This window comes from Ictalurus furcatus, chromosome 22, assembly GCF_023375685.1.
Source record: "Ictalurus furcatus strain D&B chromosome 22, Billie_1.0, whole genome shotgun sequence".
In the NCBI taxonomy this organism is placed as follows: domain Eukaryota; kingdom Metazoa; phylum Chordata; class Actinopteri; order Siluriformes; family Ictaluridae; genus Ictalurus; species Ictalurus furcatus.
The window spans coordinates 16,843,868-16,859,721 of record NC_071276.1 but is presented as its reverse complement, the minus strand read 5'-3'; the positions used below and the strand labels follow the sequence as shown (position 1 = coordinate 16,859,721).

Sequence of the window (15,854 nt, the reverse complement as noted above, 5' to 3'; positions counted from 1 at the left end):
TAAATACCTAAAACGCACACTCAAGCTTCCGATTGGTCAGATATCATCGAGAGGCGGGAGCTCAGTGTGCGTTATGATTTTGGATTGGTTGTTGTGTGTAGTGGGCGGGGTTATACACTCGGAAGTTGAGGAAGTGCTTGCAGAACGCGCCAAATTCTGACTGCATGTTTAATGGCAGGGATGATTAAAAACAGAAACCTAGCCGTATATTGATTTAGATAATAGAGTAAACAGCTTGTCCGAGCTACGTATATGGACTAAGTTGGTTAAATTAGAATACGGAGGCTCATTGTTTCTTGTTTGACTGAGAAAATAACAAGTAAACGTAGCTGAGCTAGGATTAACGGCGATTAGCTGGAAATCTGTAGCTATTACCGGACAAAAAAACCCCCATCATAACATAAAATAAATAATGGTTTTACAGAACAGCGGGAGATATAAATCAGACCGGAGTGGAGGAGCAGATCAGGACAAGCAGCAGTGAGTTACACAGCTTACTCATTTACTCAATGACAAAAACAACCTGTTCAGTGTGTATATACTCTTAAATACATTATTACTTTTACTTCATTTATTCATCAAACACTTTGTCACCTTTTTATCGAGTTTTTAAACTCTTTATGTAAAGACAACTACAGAAGAATGCAATTTTACTCTTGGTGCTTATGTACAGTCAAGAGGAATTGATGTAACTAGAAACGGATAAAAAGTACCCCGTGTTCTTCTTTAATCAGTATGTGATGGTTGACGATTTGATTTGTCTTGTAAGAGGAATTAAACACGTCAGGACCTCCTGTTATAGGAAAATGATCAACATCGGGGTGGACTGTAACTCGGGATCGAGTTGGTCCGCTTCACAATAATAATAATGATAACGATAATAATTGTGACGAGCCTACTTAAATAAAAGCAAAACATTTAGTGTTATTACCAGTTCATAATGTTAAGTATTACTTCTATCTATCTAGCTGTCTATCTTATTATTATTATTAGCCCCGATTCCAAAAAAGTTGGGACGCTAGGTAAAATGTAAATAAAAACAGAATGCAGTGATTTGCAAATTTCCTAAACCCATATGTTGTTCATAATAGAACACAGAAAACATATGAAATGTTTAAACTGAGGAAATGTACCATTTTATGGAAAAAAAAGAAGGTCATTTTGAATTTGATGGCCGCAACACGTCTCAAAAAAGTTGGGACGGGGGGCAACAAAAACGTAACGGCTGGCTGGAAACTAAAAAGAAACAGCTGGAGGTTAATTGAGCGTTAATTATAACGCTTGTGTAATTGATCATCATTTGGAGGAATAACGCTTGTGTAATTGGTCGTCATTTGGAGGAATAACGCTTGTGTAATTGGTCATCATTTGGAGGAATAACGCGTGTGTAATTGGTCGTCATTTGGAGGAATAACGCTTGTGTAATTGATCATCATTTGGAGGAATAACGCTTGTGTAATTGATCATCATTTGGAGGAATAACGCTTGTGTAATTGATCATCATTTGGAGGAATAACGCTTGTGTAATTGGTCATCATTTGGAGGAATAACGCGTGTGTAATTGGTCATCATTTGGAGGAATAACGCTTGTGTAATTGGTCATCATTTGGAGGAATAACGCGTGTGTAATTGGTCATCATTTGGAGGAATAACGCTTGTGTAATTGGTCATCATTTGGAGGAATAACGCGTGTGTAATTGGTCATCATTTGGAGGAATAACGCTTGTGTAATTGATCATCATTTGGAGGAATAACGCTTGTGTAATTGATCATCATTTGGAGGAATAACGCGTGTGTAATTGGTCGTCATTTGGAGGAATAACGCGTGTGTAATTGGTCATCATTTGGAGGAATAACGCTTGTGTAATTGATCATCATTTGGAGGAATAACGCTTGTGTAATTGGTCATCATTTGGAGGAATAACGCGTGTGTAATTGGTCATCATTTGGAGGAATAACGCGTGTGTAATTGGTCGTCATTTGGAGGAATAACGCTTGTGTAATTGGTCATCATTTGGAGGAATAACGCGTGTGTAATTGGTCATCATTTGGAGGAATAACGCTTGTGTAATTGATCATCATTTGGAGGAATAACGCGTGTGTAATTGGTCATCATTTGGAGGAATAACGCTTGTGTAATTGATCATCATTTGGAGGAATAACGCTTGTGTAATTGATCATCATTTGGAGGAATAACGCGTGTGTAATTGGTCGTCATTTGGAGGAATAACGCTTGTGTAATTGGTCATCATTTGGAGGAATAACGCGTGTGTAATTGGTCGTCATTTGGAGGAATAACGCGTGTGTAATTGGTCGTCATTTGGAGGAATAACGCTTGTGTAATTGGTCATCATTTGGAGGAATAACGCGTGTGTAATTGGTCATCATTTGGAGGAATAACGCTTGTGTAATTGATCATCATTTGGAGGAATAACGCGTGTGTAATTGGTCATCATTTGGAGGAATAACGCTTGTGTAATTGATCATCATTTGGAGGAATAACGCTTGTGTAATTGGTCGTCATTTGGAGGAATAACGCTTGTGTAATTGGTCATCATTTGGAGGAATAACGCGTGTGTAATTGGTCATCATTTGGAGGAATAACGCGTGTGTAATTGGTCGTCATTTGGAGGAATAACGCGTGTGTAATTGGTCATCATTTGGAGGAATAACGCGTGTGTAATTGGTCATCATTTGGAGGAATAACGCGTGTGTAATTGGTCGTCATTTGGAGGAATAACGCTTGTGTAATTGGTCGTCATTTGGAGGAATAACGCGTGTGTAATTGGTCATCATTTGGAGGAATAACGCGTGTGTAATTGGTCATCATTTGGAGGAATAACGCGTGTGTAATTGGTCGTCATTTTGAGGAATAACGCTTGTATAATTGGTCGTCATTTGGAGGAATAACGCGTGTGTAATTGGTCGTCATTTTGAGGAATAACGCGTGTGTAATTGGTCGTCATTTGGAGGAATAACGCGTGTGTAATTGGTCGTCATTTTGAGGAATAACGCTTGTATAATTGGTCGTCATTTGGAGGAATAACGCTTGTATAATTGGTCGTCATTTGGAGGAATAACTCTTGTATAATTGGTCGTCATTTGGAGGAATAACTCTTGTGTAATTGGTCGTCATTTGGAGGAATAACGCGTGTGTAATTGGTCGTCATTTGGAGGAATAACTCTTGTGTAATTGGTCATCATTTGGAGGAATAACTCTTGTAAAATTGGTCATCATTAAAAATGTTGTGGGTTTTTTTCTCGTGCAGGGATGACGTGTCTAATTTGTCTGCCGTTAAGAGACTCGAGCGCAGTCAATTCACGGATGAAATGGACGCCCGCTACGGCTTCGAACGCATGAAGGAGCCGGGAGAAAAAACCGGCTGGTTGATCAACATGCATCCGGTGAGGACACGTGTCGTGTTTACTTGTGTTTTACACGTCCGCAGAGTACCGACGTGACTCCTCCCACACTGAGCGTGTTTCATACACCACACCACGTCATCACTGAGCACTGGGAACCTCGCCATGTTCTCCAGATCGGCTCTTACCTGGCATCTCCTTCACTTCTATCTTTCTTTCTTTCTTTCTTTCTTTCTTTCATTCTTTCACATGTTCTTCTTTCATTCATTTAATTTCTTTCTTCTGTTTGTCTTTTCACTCTTTTACTTGTTTGTTCTTTTGGTTGTTTGTCCTTTTATTTATTCATTCATTTCATTACATTTTTTTGTGTCTTCTTTTCTTTCTTTTTTGGTCATTCTTTTGTTTTTGTTCGTTCGATTCAGTTAATCAGTTTTTTTTTATTTCTTTGTGTTTCTTTATTTACGTTTTTCTTTCTTTCTCATTCTTTCTTTTGTCTATTCGTTATTTTGTTGTCCATTTCACTGAATCTTTTTTTGTGTTCATTTCTTCTCTGCATGTTCTTTCATCTCTCTGTCTTTCTTTCTTAACATATTCATTCTTTCATTTGTTTGTTCTATCTTTCGTTTCTTTCACGAATCTTTTTTTCCCTTCCTTCTTAAGTGTTCGTTCTTTATTTCTGTCTTTCTTTTGTTTGTTCAGTCTTTCATGCTATCCTTCAATCTTTTTTTTCCCCAGTATCTCAGAATATTCGAATAAAGACTTAATAATAGCGAAATGTCACAGACTCATGAGAGCTGTGTCGTTCCTTCCAGACGGAGATTCTGGATGATGATAAGCGGATGATCAGCGCAGTGGATTATTATTTCATTCAGGAGGACGGCAACAGGTTTAAGGTAAGAACACGCCACCGCTGAGGGGTTTAATCTCCCGCCTACCTCCGGTGACCCTGTGTGTGTTTCCCTCCGACAGGTCGCACTGCCGTACAAACCGTACTTCTACATCGCCACTAAACAGGTACAGCTGTGACTCCCATAACTTACCATAAACATACAGTGTGATACCGACAGAGAGAGAGGGATGATGAACAGAGTGTGATAGAGAGAGAGATGATGATGAACAGAGTGTGATAGAGAGAGAGATGATGATGAACAGAGTGTGATAGAGAGAGAGATGATGATGAACAGAGTGTGATAGAGAGAGAGATGATGATGAACAGAGTGTGATAGAGAGAGAGATGATGATGAACAGAGTGTGATAGAGAGAGAGATGATGATGAACAGAGTGTGATAGAGAGAGAGATGATGATGAACAGAGTGTGATAGAGAGAGAGATGATGATGAACAGAGTGTGATAGAGAGAGAGATGATGATGAACAGAGTGTGATAGAGAGAGAGATGATGATGAACAGAGTGTGATAGAGAGAGAGATGATGAACAGAGTGTGATAGAGAGAGATGATGATGAACAGAGTGTGATAGAGAGAGAGAGATGATGATGAACAGAGTGTGATAGAGAGAGAGAGATGATGATGAACAGAGTGTGATAGAGAGAGAGAGATGATGATGAACAGAGTGTGATAGAGAGAGATGATGATGAACAGAGTGTGATAGAGAGAGAGAGATGATGATGAACAGAGTGTGATAGAGAGAGAGAGAGATGATGATGAACAGAGTGTGATAGAGAGAGATGATGATGAACAGAGTGTGATAGAGAGAGATGATGATGAACAGAGTGTGATAGAGAGAGAGAGATGATGATGAACAGAGTGTGATAGAGAGAGAGAGATGATGATGAACAGAGTGTGATAGAGAGAGAGATGATGATGATGAACAGAGTGTGATAGAGAGAGAGATGATGATGAACAGAGTGTGATAGAGAGAGATGATGATGAACAGAGTGTGATAGAGAGAGAGAGATGATGATGAACAGAGTGTGATAGAGAGAGAGAGAGATGATGATGAACAGAGTGTGATAGAGAGAGATGATGATGAACAGAGTGTGATAGAGAGAGAGAGAGATGATGATGAACAGAGTGTGATAGAGAGAGAGAGATGATGATGAACAGAGTGTGATAGAGAGAGAGAGAGATGATGATGAACAGAGTGTGATAGAGAGAGAGAGAGATGATGATGAACAGAGTGTGATAGAGAGAGAGAGATGATGATGAACAGAGTGTGATAGAGAGAGAGAGAGATGATGATGAACAGAGTGTGATAGAGAGAGAGATGATGATGAACAGAGTGTGATAGAGAGAGAGAGATGATGATGAACAGAGTGTGATAGAGAGAGAGATGATGATGAACAGAGTGTGATAGAGAGAGATGATGATGAACAGAGTGTGATAGAGAGAGATGATGATGAACAGAGTGTGATAGAGAGAGATGATGATGAACAGAGTGTGATAGAGAGAGATGATGATGAACAGAGTGTGATAGAGAGAGAGATGATGATGAACAGAGTGTGATAGAGAGAGATGATGATGAACAGAGTGTGATAGAGAGAGAGAGATGATGATGAACAGAGTGTGATAGAGAGAGAGAGAGATGATGATGAACAGAGTGTGATAGAGAGAGATGATGATGAACAGAGTGTGATAGAGAGAGATGATGATGAACAGAGTGTGATAGAGAGAGAGAGATGATGATGAACAGAGTGTGATAGAGAGAGAGAGAGAGATGATGAACAGAGTGTGATAGAGAGAGATGATGATGAACAGAGTGTGATAGAGAGAGAGAGAGAGATGATGAACAGAGTGTGATAGAGAGAGATGATGATGAACAGAGTGTGATAGAGAGAGAGAGAGAGATGATGAACAGAGTGTGATAGAGAGAGATGATGATGAACAGAGTGTGATAGAGAGAGAGATGATGAACAGAGTGTGATAGAGAGAGAGAGATGATGATGAACAGAGTGTGATAGAGAGAGAGATGATGATGATGATGAACAGAATCTGATAGAGAGAGAGAGATGATGAACAGAGTGTGATAGAGAGAGAGATGATGAACAGAGTGTGATAGAGAGAGAGAGATGATGATGAACAGAGTGTGATAGAGAGAGAGAGATGATGATGAACAGAGTGTGATAGAGAGAGAGATGATGATGAACAGAGTGTGATAGAGAGAGAGAGATGATGATGAACAGAGTGTGATAGAGAGAGAGATGATGATGAACAGAGTGTGATAGAGAGAGAGAGATGATGAACAGAGTGTGATAGAGAGAGAGAGAGATGATGAACAGAGTGTGATAGAGAGAGAGATGATGAACAGTGTGATAGAGAGAGAGATGATGATGAACAGAGTGTGATAGAGAGAGAGAGATGATGAACAGAGTGTGATAGAGAGAGAGATGATGATGAACAGAGTGTGATAGAGAGAGAGAGAGATGATGAACAGAGTGTGATAGAGAGAGAGATGATGAACAGTGTGATAGAGAGAGAGAGATGATGAACAGAGTGTGATAGAGAGAGAGAGAGATGATGAACAGAGTGTGATAGAGAGAGAGATGATGATGAACAGAGTGTGATAGAGAGAGAGATGATGATGAACAGAGTGTGATAGAGAGAGAGAGATGATGATGAACAGAGTGTGATAGAGAGAGAGATGATGATGAACAGAGTGTGATAGAGAGAGAGAGAGAGATGATGATGAACAGAGTGTGATAGAGAGAGAGAGAGAGATGATGATGAACAGAGTGTGATAGAGAGAGAGAGATGATGAACAGAGTGTGATAGAGAGAGATGATGATGAACAGAGTGTGATAGAGAGAGAGAGATGATGATGAACAGAGTGTGATAGAGAGAGAGATGATGATGAACAGAGTGTGATAGAGAGAGAGAGATGATGAACAGAGTGTGATAGAGAGAGAGATGATGATGAACAGAGTGTGATAGAGAGAGAGAGATGATGAACAGAGTGTGATAGAGAGAGATGATGATGAACAGAGTGTGATAGAGAGAGAGAGATGATGAACAGTGTGATAGAGAGAGAGAGATGATGAACAGAGTGTGATAGAGAGAGAGAGAGATGATGAACAGAGTGTGATAGAGAGAGAGATGATGATGAACAGAGTGTGATAGAGAGAGAGATGATGATGAAACAGAGTGTGATAGAGAGAGAGAGATGATGAACAGTGTGATAGAGAGAGAGAGATGATGAACAGAGTGTGATAGAGAGAGAGAGAGATGATGAACAGAGTGTGATAGAGAGAGAGATGATGATGAACAGAGTGTGATAGAGAGAGAGATGATGATGAACAGAGTGTGATAGAGAGAGATGATGATGAACAGAGTGTGATAGAGAGAGAGAGATGATGAACAGTGTGATAGAGAGAGAGAGATGATGAACAGAGTGTGATAGAGAGAGAGAGAGATGATGAACAGAGTGTGATAGAGAGAGAGATGATGATGAACAGAGTGTGATAGAGAGAGAGATGATGATGAACAGAGTGTGATAGAGAGAGAGAGATGATGAACAGTGTGATAGAGAGAGAGAGATGATGAACAGAGTGTGATAGAGAGAGAGAGAGATGATGAACAGAGTGTGATAGAGAGAGAGATGATGATGAACAGAGTGTGATAGAGAGAGAGATGATGATGAACAGAGTGTGATAGAGAGAGATGATGATGAACAGAGTGTGATAGAGAGAGAGATGATGATGAACAGAGTGTGATAGAGAGAGATGATGATGAACAGAGTGTGATAGAGAGAGAGAGAGATGATGATGAACAGAGTGTGATAGAGAGAGAGATGATGATGAACAGAGTGTGATAGAGAGAGAGATGATGATGAACAGAGTGTGATAGAGAGAGAGAGATGATGAACAGAGTGTGATAGAGAGAGAGATGATGATGAACAGAGTGTGATAGAGAGAGATGATGATGAACAGAGTGTGATAGAGAGAGATGATGATGAACAGAGTGTGATAGAGAGAGATGATGATGAACAGAGTGTGATAGAGAGAGAGAGATGATGATGAACAGAGTGTGATAGAGAGAGAGAGAGATGATGATGAACAGAGTGTGATAGAGAGAGAGAGAGATGATGATGAACAGAGTGTGATAGAGAGAGAGATGATGAACAGAGTGTGATGGAGAGAGAGATGATGAACAGAGTGTGATAGAGAGAGAGATGATGATGAACAGAGTGTGATAGAGAGAGAGATGATGAACAGAGTGTGATAGAGAGAGAGATGATGAACAGAGTGTGATAGAGAGAGAGAGATGATGAACAGAGTGTGATAGAGAGAGAGATGATGAACAGAGTGTGATAGAGAGAGATGATGAACAGAGTGTGATAGAGAGAGAGATGATGATGAACAGAGTGTGATAGAGAGAGATGATGAACAGAGTGTGATAGAGAGAGAGAGAGATGATGATGAACAGAGTGTGATAGAGAGAGAGAGATGATGATGAACAGAGTGTGATAGAGAGAGAGAGAGAGATGATGATGAACAGAGTGTGATAGAGAGAGAGATGATGATGAACAGAGTGTGATAGAGAGAGAGATGATGATGAACAGAGTGTGATAGAGAGAGAGATGATGATGAACAGAGTGTGATAGAGAGAGAGAGATGATGAACAGAGTGTGATAGAGAGAGAGATGATGAACAGAGTGTGATAGAGAGAGAGATGATGATGAACAGAGTGTGATAGAGAGAGATGATGAACAGAGTGTGATAGAGAGAGAGAGAGATGATGATGAACAGAGTGTGATAGAGAGAGAGAGATGATGATGAACAGAGTGTGATAGAGAGAGAGAGAGAGATGATGATGAACAGAGTGTGATAGAGAGAGAGATGATGATGAACAGAGTGTGATAGAGAGAGAGATGATGATGAACAGAGTGTGATAGAGAGAGAGATGATGATGAACAGAGTGTGATAGAGAGAGAGAGATGATGAACAGAGTGTGATAGAGAGAGAGATGATGAACAGAGTGTGATAGAGAGAGAGATGATGAACAGAGTGTGATAGAGAGAGAGATGATGATGAGCAGAGTGTGATAGAGAGAGAGATGATGAACAGAGTGTGATAGAGAGAGAGATGATGATGAACAGAGTGTGATAGAGAGAGAGAGATGATGATGAACAGAGTGTGATAGAGAGAGAGATGATGATGAACAGAGTGTGATAGAGAGAGAGATGATGATGAACAGAGTGTGATAGAGAGAGAGAGATGATGATGAACAGAGTGTGATAGAGAGAGAGAGAGATGATGATGAACAGAGTGTGATAGAGAGAGAGAGAGAGATGATGATGAACAGAGTGTGATAGAGAGAGAGATGATGATGAACAGAGTGTGATAGAGAGAGATGATGATGAACAGAGTGTGATGGAGAGAGAGATGATGAACAGAGTGTGATAGAGAGAGAGATGATGAACAGAGTGTGATAGAGAGATGAAGGTCTGATGTTCCTTTCAGAACTGTGAGAGAGAAGTCGTCTCGTTTTTATCGAAGAAGTACCAGGGAAAGATCGCGAAGCTCGAGACCGTTCCCAAGGAGGATCTGGACCTGGTGAGGAGACGTCTTCATTCCTTCCTTCATTCGCCTGTTCTTTCTTTTCTTTCTTTCTGTTCTTTCTTTCCTTCTTTCTTTGTTGATTTTTCCTCCTTTCTTTTATTTGTTCTTTCTTTCTTCCTTTCATTTGTTCCTTTGCTCGTTCATTCATTTCTTCCTTCTTTCATTCATACTTCAGTTCTTTCTTTCTTTTGTTCTTTTTTCTTTTCTTTCATGTGCTGCTCATTGGATCATTGTTTTCTGTTTGTTCTTTTGCTGGTTCTTTCTTTCATTCATGTAATTGAATCCTTTTACATGTTTTCTTTCTTTCTTTTATATAATTTATCTCTTTTATGTATTTTCTTTTCTTTCTTTTCACTATTTTCTGTGCCCCCCCCCTGTTTATTTATTTATTTATTTATTAGGGAACCAAGCACTGAAGGTGCATAGGCACACTGTTCTTCTTCTTCTTCTTCCTCTTCTTCTTCCTCTTCATCTTCTTCTTCTTCATCTTCCTCTTCATCTTCTTCATCTTCCTCTTCATCCTCTTCTTCTTCCTCTTCATCTTCTCCTTTGTCTTCCTCTTCATCTTCTTGTTCCTCTTGTTCTTCATCTTCCTCTTCATCTTCTTCCTCTTCATCTTCCTCTTCATCTTCTTCTTCTTCCTCTTCATCTTCTCCTTCATCTTCCTCTTCATCTTCATCTTCTCCTTTGTCTTCCTCTTCATCTTCATCTTCTCCTTTGTCTTCCTCTTCATCTTCTTCTTCCTCTTGTTCTTCATCTTCCTCTTCATCTTCTTCTTCATCTTCCTCTTCATCTTCTCCTTTGTCTTCCTCTTCATCTTCTTCCTCTTGTTCTTCATCTTCCTCTTCATCTTCTTCATCTTCCTCTTCATCTTTTTCATCTTCCTCTTCTTCATCTTCCTCTTCCTCTTCTCCTTTGTCTTCCTCTTCATCTTCGTCTTCCTCTTGTTCTTCATCTTCTTCTTCCTCTTCATCTTCTCCTTTGTCTTCCTCTTCATCTTCTTCTTCCTCTTGTTCTTCATCTTCCTCTTCATCTTCCTCTTCTTCTTCCCCTTCATCTTCCTCTTCTTCTTCTTCTTCTTCTTCTTTGCTAGGCTGTCTATGGCAGCCCATAGACCCGTCTGGTAAAACCTTGTGAAATTTGGCACACTGATTTGGGAGGGTCTAAGGAACATTCTGAACCCATTTGGGCCAAGTGCTGCCAAAGCTCTAGCGCCACCATCGGGTCTAATTTGGAAGTGCGTTAACGGTCATAACTTTTGAACCGTGTGTCCAAAATTTAAAAGCCAGTTGTAGTTTTTTTGCTACTTCTACAAATCCACTCATCATATTTGGCACACATCATCTTCAGCGTAACGTCATCTCCTCCTCCATAATGGACACGCCTGCTTTCGGATCTGGGTGCTTGGCCCCCCGGAAATTCTGCTTGCAGCTTGAATTTATTGATGAATTTATGGTGGAAAATTGAAAGAGCGTTTATTGACGTGTATTTGCATCATGTCTATGAATTTTTAATGTATTTTTTCAGCATAACCACCTAGTGGGACTGAAGAGGAACTACATTAAACTGTCCTTTAACACGGTGGACGATCTTATCAAAGTGAAGCGGGAGATCTCACCTGCTGTGAGGAAGAACAGAGAGCGGGAGAAATCCAACGACGCCTACACGAGCATGCTGTCCAGGTGCTGCGGAGCCGAACATGCCATCCTTTTTAGGATTCCTTCATTTAAAATAATTCGGAAGATCCTCAGTCCTCACTATTTAATAAGTTTAACATGTATAGTAATTATAAGGTAACTGCTCGGTTCTTGTGTTTCGTGTGTGTGTGTAGCGCACTTGTAGGCGGAAGCGTGATGACGGCCGACGAAGATGGCACGTCTAAGAAAATGTCCGACCAGCTGGACAACATCGTGGACATGAGGGAGTACGACGTGCCTTACCACATTCGACTGTCCATCGACCTCAAGATCCACGTGGTAGGTCCATGTTCTCTGACCGAGTACTTTTATTACCGCGATCTCCGCCGCAGAGGCTCATTCATTTACTACAGAAGCGATTAAACCGACTGGAACTTCCTGTGCATTCGACGGGTTTAAACGCACGCCTTCCGGCCAATCAGAATCGAGTATTCGGACAGACCGTGGTATAAAGAAAAAATTCACCAACACATCGCTGACCAATCAGATTCGAGAATTCACTCGTTTAGCAAACACGTTTTGTAACAAACATTTGCCTTTAGCATGTTTAGCTGTACCGATGTTAATCCTAACCCCCGCTTGATTCCAGGCGCACTGGTATAACGTGCGGTACAGAGGAAGCGCGTATCCTCCGGAGATTGTGCGTCGGGATGACCTTGTGGAAAGACCAGTAAGTATCAGGTAACTTTTTTTTTTTTTTCTACAGAAATTCACGTAGCTATTTCACTGTGTTTGTGCCGTGTGTGTGTGTGTGTGTGTGTGTGTGTGTGTGTGTGTGTGTGTGTGTGTTTTACAGGATCCCGTCGTCTTGGCGTTTGATATCGAGACCACCAAACTCCCGCTGAAGTTTCCAGACGCAGAAACCGACCAGATCATGATGATCTCCTACATGATCGATGGGCAGGTCCGTCATGTCACTGACGTTTTCATATTGTAGTATGACATAAGCTTGATTACTGCGTCTCACTCTCTCTCTCACTCTCTCACACTCTCTCTCTCACACTCTCTCTCTCTCTCTCTCTCTCTCTCTCTCTCTCTCTCTCTCTCTCTCTGTCTCTCTCTCTGTCACTCTCTCTGTCTCTCTCTCTGTCACTCTCTGTCTCTGTCTCTCTCTCTCTGTCTCTCTCTCTGTCACTCTCTCTGTCTCTCTCTCTGTCACTCTCTGTCTCTGTCTCTCTCTCTGTCACTCTCTCTGTCTCTCTCTCTCTCTGTCACTCTCTGTCTCTGTCTCTCTCTCTCTCTCTCTCTGTCTCTCTCTCTGTCTCTCTCTCTGTCACTCTCTCTGTCACTCTCTCTGTCACTCTCTGTCTCTCTCTCTCTCTGTCACTCTCTCTGTCACTCTCTCACTCTGTCACTCTCTCACTCTCTGTCACTCTCTCTCTCTGTCTCTCACTCTCTCTCTCTCTCACTCTCTCTCTCTCTCTCTGTCACTCTCTCTCTCTCTGTCTCTCTCTCTGTCTCTCTCTCTGTCACTCTCTCTGTCACTCTCTCACTCTATCACTCTCTCTCTCTCTGTCACTCTCTCTCTCTGTCTCTCACTCTGTCACTCTCTCTCACTCTCTCTCTCTCTCTGTCACTCTCTCTCTCTGTCACTCTCTCTCTCTCTGTCACTCTCTCTCTCTCTCTCTCTGTCTGTCTGTCCATGCTCAGGGTTTCCTCATCACCAACAGAGAGATCGTCTCCGAGGACATCGAGGATTTCGAGTTCACCCCGAAGCCGGAGTACGAGGGCCCTTTTACTGTGTTTAACGAACCTGACGAGGTGAGTGAGACAGCCCGGGGTTGTGTTACAGCTGCATTACTTACTAATTCTCTGGATGTTATTCGGACCCGAAGAGACTTCTTTTCTTATTATTAACAAGACTTGACTTGTCTGCTCGCAGGCTGCTCTCATTCAGAGATGGTTCGAACACATCCATGAGACTAAACCCAACATTTTCGTCACCTATAACGGAGACTTCTTCGACTGGTGAGAGCAGAAATCACGCTGTTTGTTGTAAATAAATCCCAGGAAATCGTGAGGACATCGTGGTATTAACGATTTTTATTTATTATTTATTTATCTCTGTTGAACCGTTTTCCCTCATTCCTACTCCGATCAGTACTTGTCTGATTCCAAAATGTCCTCCTTTCTGACCGGTCTTGATGTAAAACGTGTCATTTCCCATCAGGCCGTTCATAGAGGTGCGCGCCTCTCACCACAACCTCAACATGTATCAAGAGATCGGGTTTCAGAAGGACAGCCAGGGCGAGTACAAGGCCAGCCAGTCTATTCACATGGACTGCCTCAGGTAGGAGCCAAAGAGACGAGTACCGCTGAATAAACACGAACTACGCGTTATCACACCACCCCGGTGTGGCTTCTTTCCTCTAAGCGCATGCACGTTGGCCTGTATTATCTCTTACTTCATGAGATTTGTCGTGTTCTGGAGAAATCGACTTCATCTTTGCCTTCACTGTTGTCTCTTCACACTGTAATTGACCTCTTGCTGTCTCTGATTTGTCTCAGGTGGGTAAAGAGAGACAGCTACCTGCCTGTCGGAAGCCACAACCTGAAAGCAGCAGCGAAGGCCAAGCTGAGTTACGACCCTGTGGAGTTGGACCCGGAGGAGATGTGCCGCATGGCCACCGAGGAGCCGCAGGTACCGTAGAACCGTCCTATAATCACGCTTTCGTTTATTACTTCCTTATAGTCACGTACGTAGGAGTGTAGTCGTGGGAACGGATCAAAAATGAAGGATAACGGATTTTGACAGCAATAATGACGAAAGCGTTTGTTTTTTTTTTTGGTTTCCTCTGGGTTCTCTGGTTTCCTCCGGCTCGCCAAAAACGTCTCAGGTGGATCGAGTGCTCTAAAGGTGCAGGGTGTCCTGCAATCCCGGCTGACCTCCAATCCAGTATGAATACTACCGATCGAAAGTTTAGACGCGCTCATTCTTTATTTTTATTTTTTATTCCCCACATTTTAGAATAATAACATAGTCATCAAAACTCTGGAGGAACACAAATGGAACGATGGGAATTATGTCGTGATAAAAAATAATCCGAAATAATTTAATCTTCAAAGTAGACACGCTTTTCGTCTAGAAATTTCCAGGAATGTATTCTCGCCGTTTTCTCACCGGGTTTCTCGAGGAATTTCCCTGAGATGCTTTTCAAACAGTATTAAAGGAGTTCACACCGACGCCGGACTCTTATCGGCTGCTTTCCGGAACATTTCGCTCCGAGTCGTCCGTTTTAGAGCTGCAACAACTAATGGATAATAATCGATTATGAAAATCGTTGTCAACGAATCTCATCATGGATTAGTTGGTCTGCGTGCGAGAGATTTACTCACTAACTTACGCCTGTACTGAAAACACGCTTCGGAGAGTAAATACTAAAATTGTGTCCCAAATGACGTCCCGTACACTTACACTATGCGCTATGTACTCTACCGTCTAGTTTGTGGATTTTAGAACGGTGATATCGTCTCAAATATATCACTAGCGGGTTTTTTTTTTTTACTAACCGGAAGTATAAGCCACTTCTAGGCGACGGCGCATGACGTCATAGGCACGCTAGCATTAGCAGACACCCAGATTCACGGACAATGACTTCCTTCAGTTTACTTTCTGTCAGCGTTACCTTTTATTCCCAACACGACCTCAGTCTCCATCAGACGGAGGCGAAATCGTCACGTGACTGAGGAAAAACGTCCTCTAAGGCAGGGACCATTTTATATTAAACACCGCAGAGATCAAACACCGCTGCACGAGCACAAACTTATGTTTATATCCAAAATGCTCCACTGTGTGTAAGGGGCAGGGGAAACTGGTGCGAGCTGCTTAAAAGGTTTAGTTTAATTTAAGTTTGTTGTCATTATATACTGTATTCGCGCACTTGCAGTGTAAATTCCGTTGTTTATTATAACGGAAGTGACGAGGCCGTGTTGCTCCTCACGCGCGATACAGAGTGTAGCGCGAATAAGATCTGTAACGTCTAATTAAAACATTACGATCAAAAGGAAACACGAGTAAAATAACATGTCTAAAGGCAGCGAGTAGCAGAAACCACGAGGTGCAGTGAAAGTGAGTTTTTATTATTGATTTCATTTATTTCAGTTTATATTGTATATAAGTATTTAGGCGTTATTTTTTATGGATGCGCAAAAAGCATTGAATTAAACTACAGTCCTAAATTAATAATAAATATTCTGGGGGGTGTGTGTGTGTCTGTGTGTATTGGGTTCTTTTCTGTTTCGGACAAACAGTTGTGTAAAGTTTGAGTCCGAAGTTTAT

The 15,854-nt window shown here is 41.5% G+C and overlaps 1 protein-coding gene across 1 annotated transcript in view; it reads left to right on the top strand.

Moving 5' to 3' along the window:
- The first annotated feature begins 12 nt into the window (after nucleotides 1–12).
- The window catches only part of pole (polymerase (DNA directed), epsilon), a 35,045-nt gene continuing 19,203 nt past the window's right edge, over nucleotides 13–15,854 (top strand). The window contains exons 1-13 of the mRNA XM_053654049.1: nucleotides 13–480; nucleotides 3,270–3,405; nucleotides 4,176–4,256; nucleotides 4,333–4,377; nucleotides 9,780–9,872; nucleotides 11,406–11,560; nucleotides 11,710–11,854; nucleotides 12,165–12,245; nucleotides 12,372–12,479; nucleotides 13,226–13,336; nucleotides 13,458–13,543; nucleotides 13,746–13,865; nucleotides 14,084–14,216. Of these exons, the coding sequence (XP_053510024.1) occupies nucleotides 413–480; nucleotides 3,270–3,405; nucleotides 4,176–4,256; nucleotides 4,333–4,377; nucleotides 9,780–9,872; nucleotides 11,406–11,560; nucleotides 11,710–11,854; nucleotides 12,165–12,245; nucleotides 12,372–12,479; nucleotides 13,226–13,336; nucleotides 13,458–13,543; nucleotides 13,746–13,865; nucleotides 14,084–14,216 (1,362 nt within the window). The 5' untranslated portion in view covers nucleotides 13–412. The remainder of the gene's footprint in view (nucleotides 481–3,269; nucleotides 3,406–4,175; nucleotides 4,257–4,332; nucleotides 4,378–9,779; nucleotides 9,873–11,405; nucleotides 11,561–11,709; nucleotides 11,855–12,164; nucleotides 12,246–12,371; nucleotides 12,480–13,225; nucleotides 13,337–13,457; nucleotides 13,544–13,745; nucleotides 13,866–14,083; nucleotides 14,217–15,854) is intronic.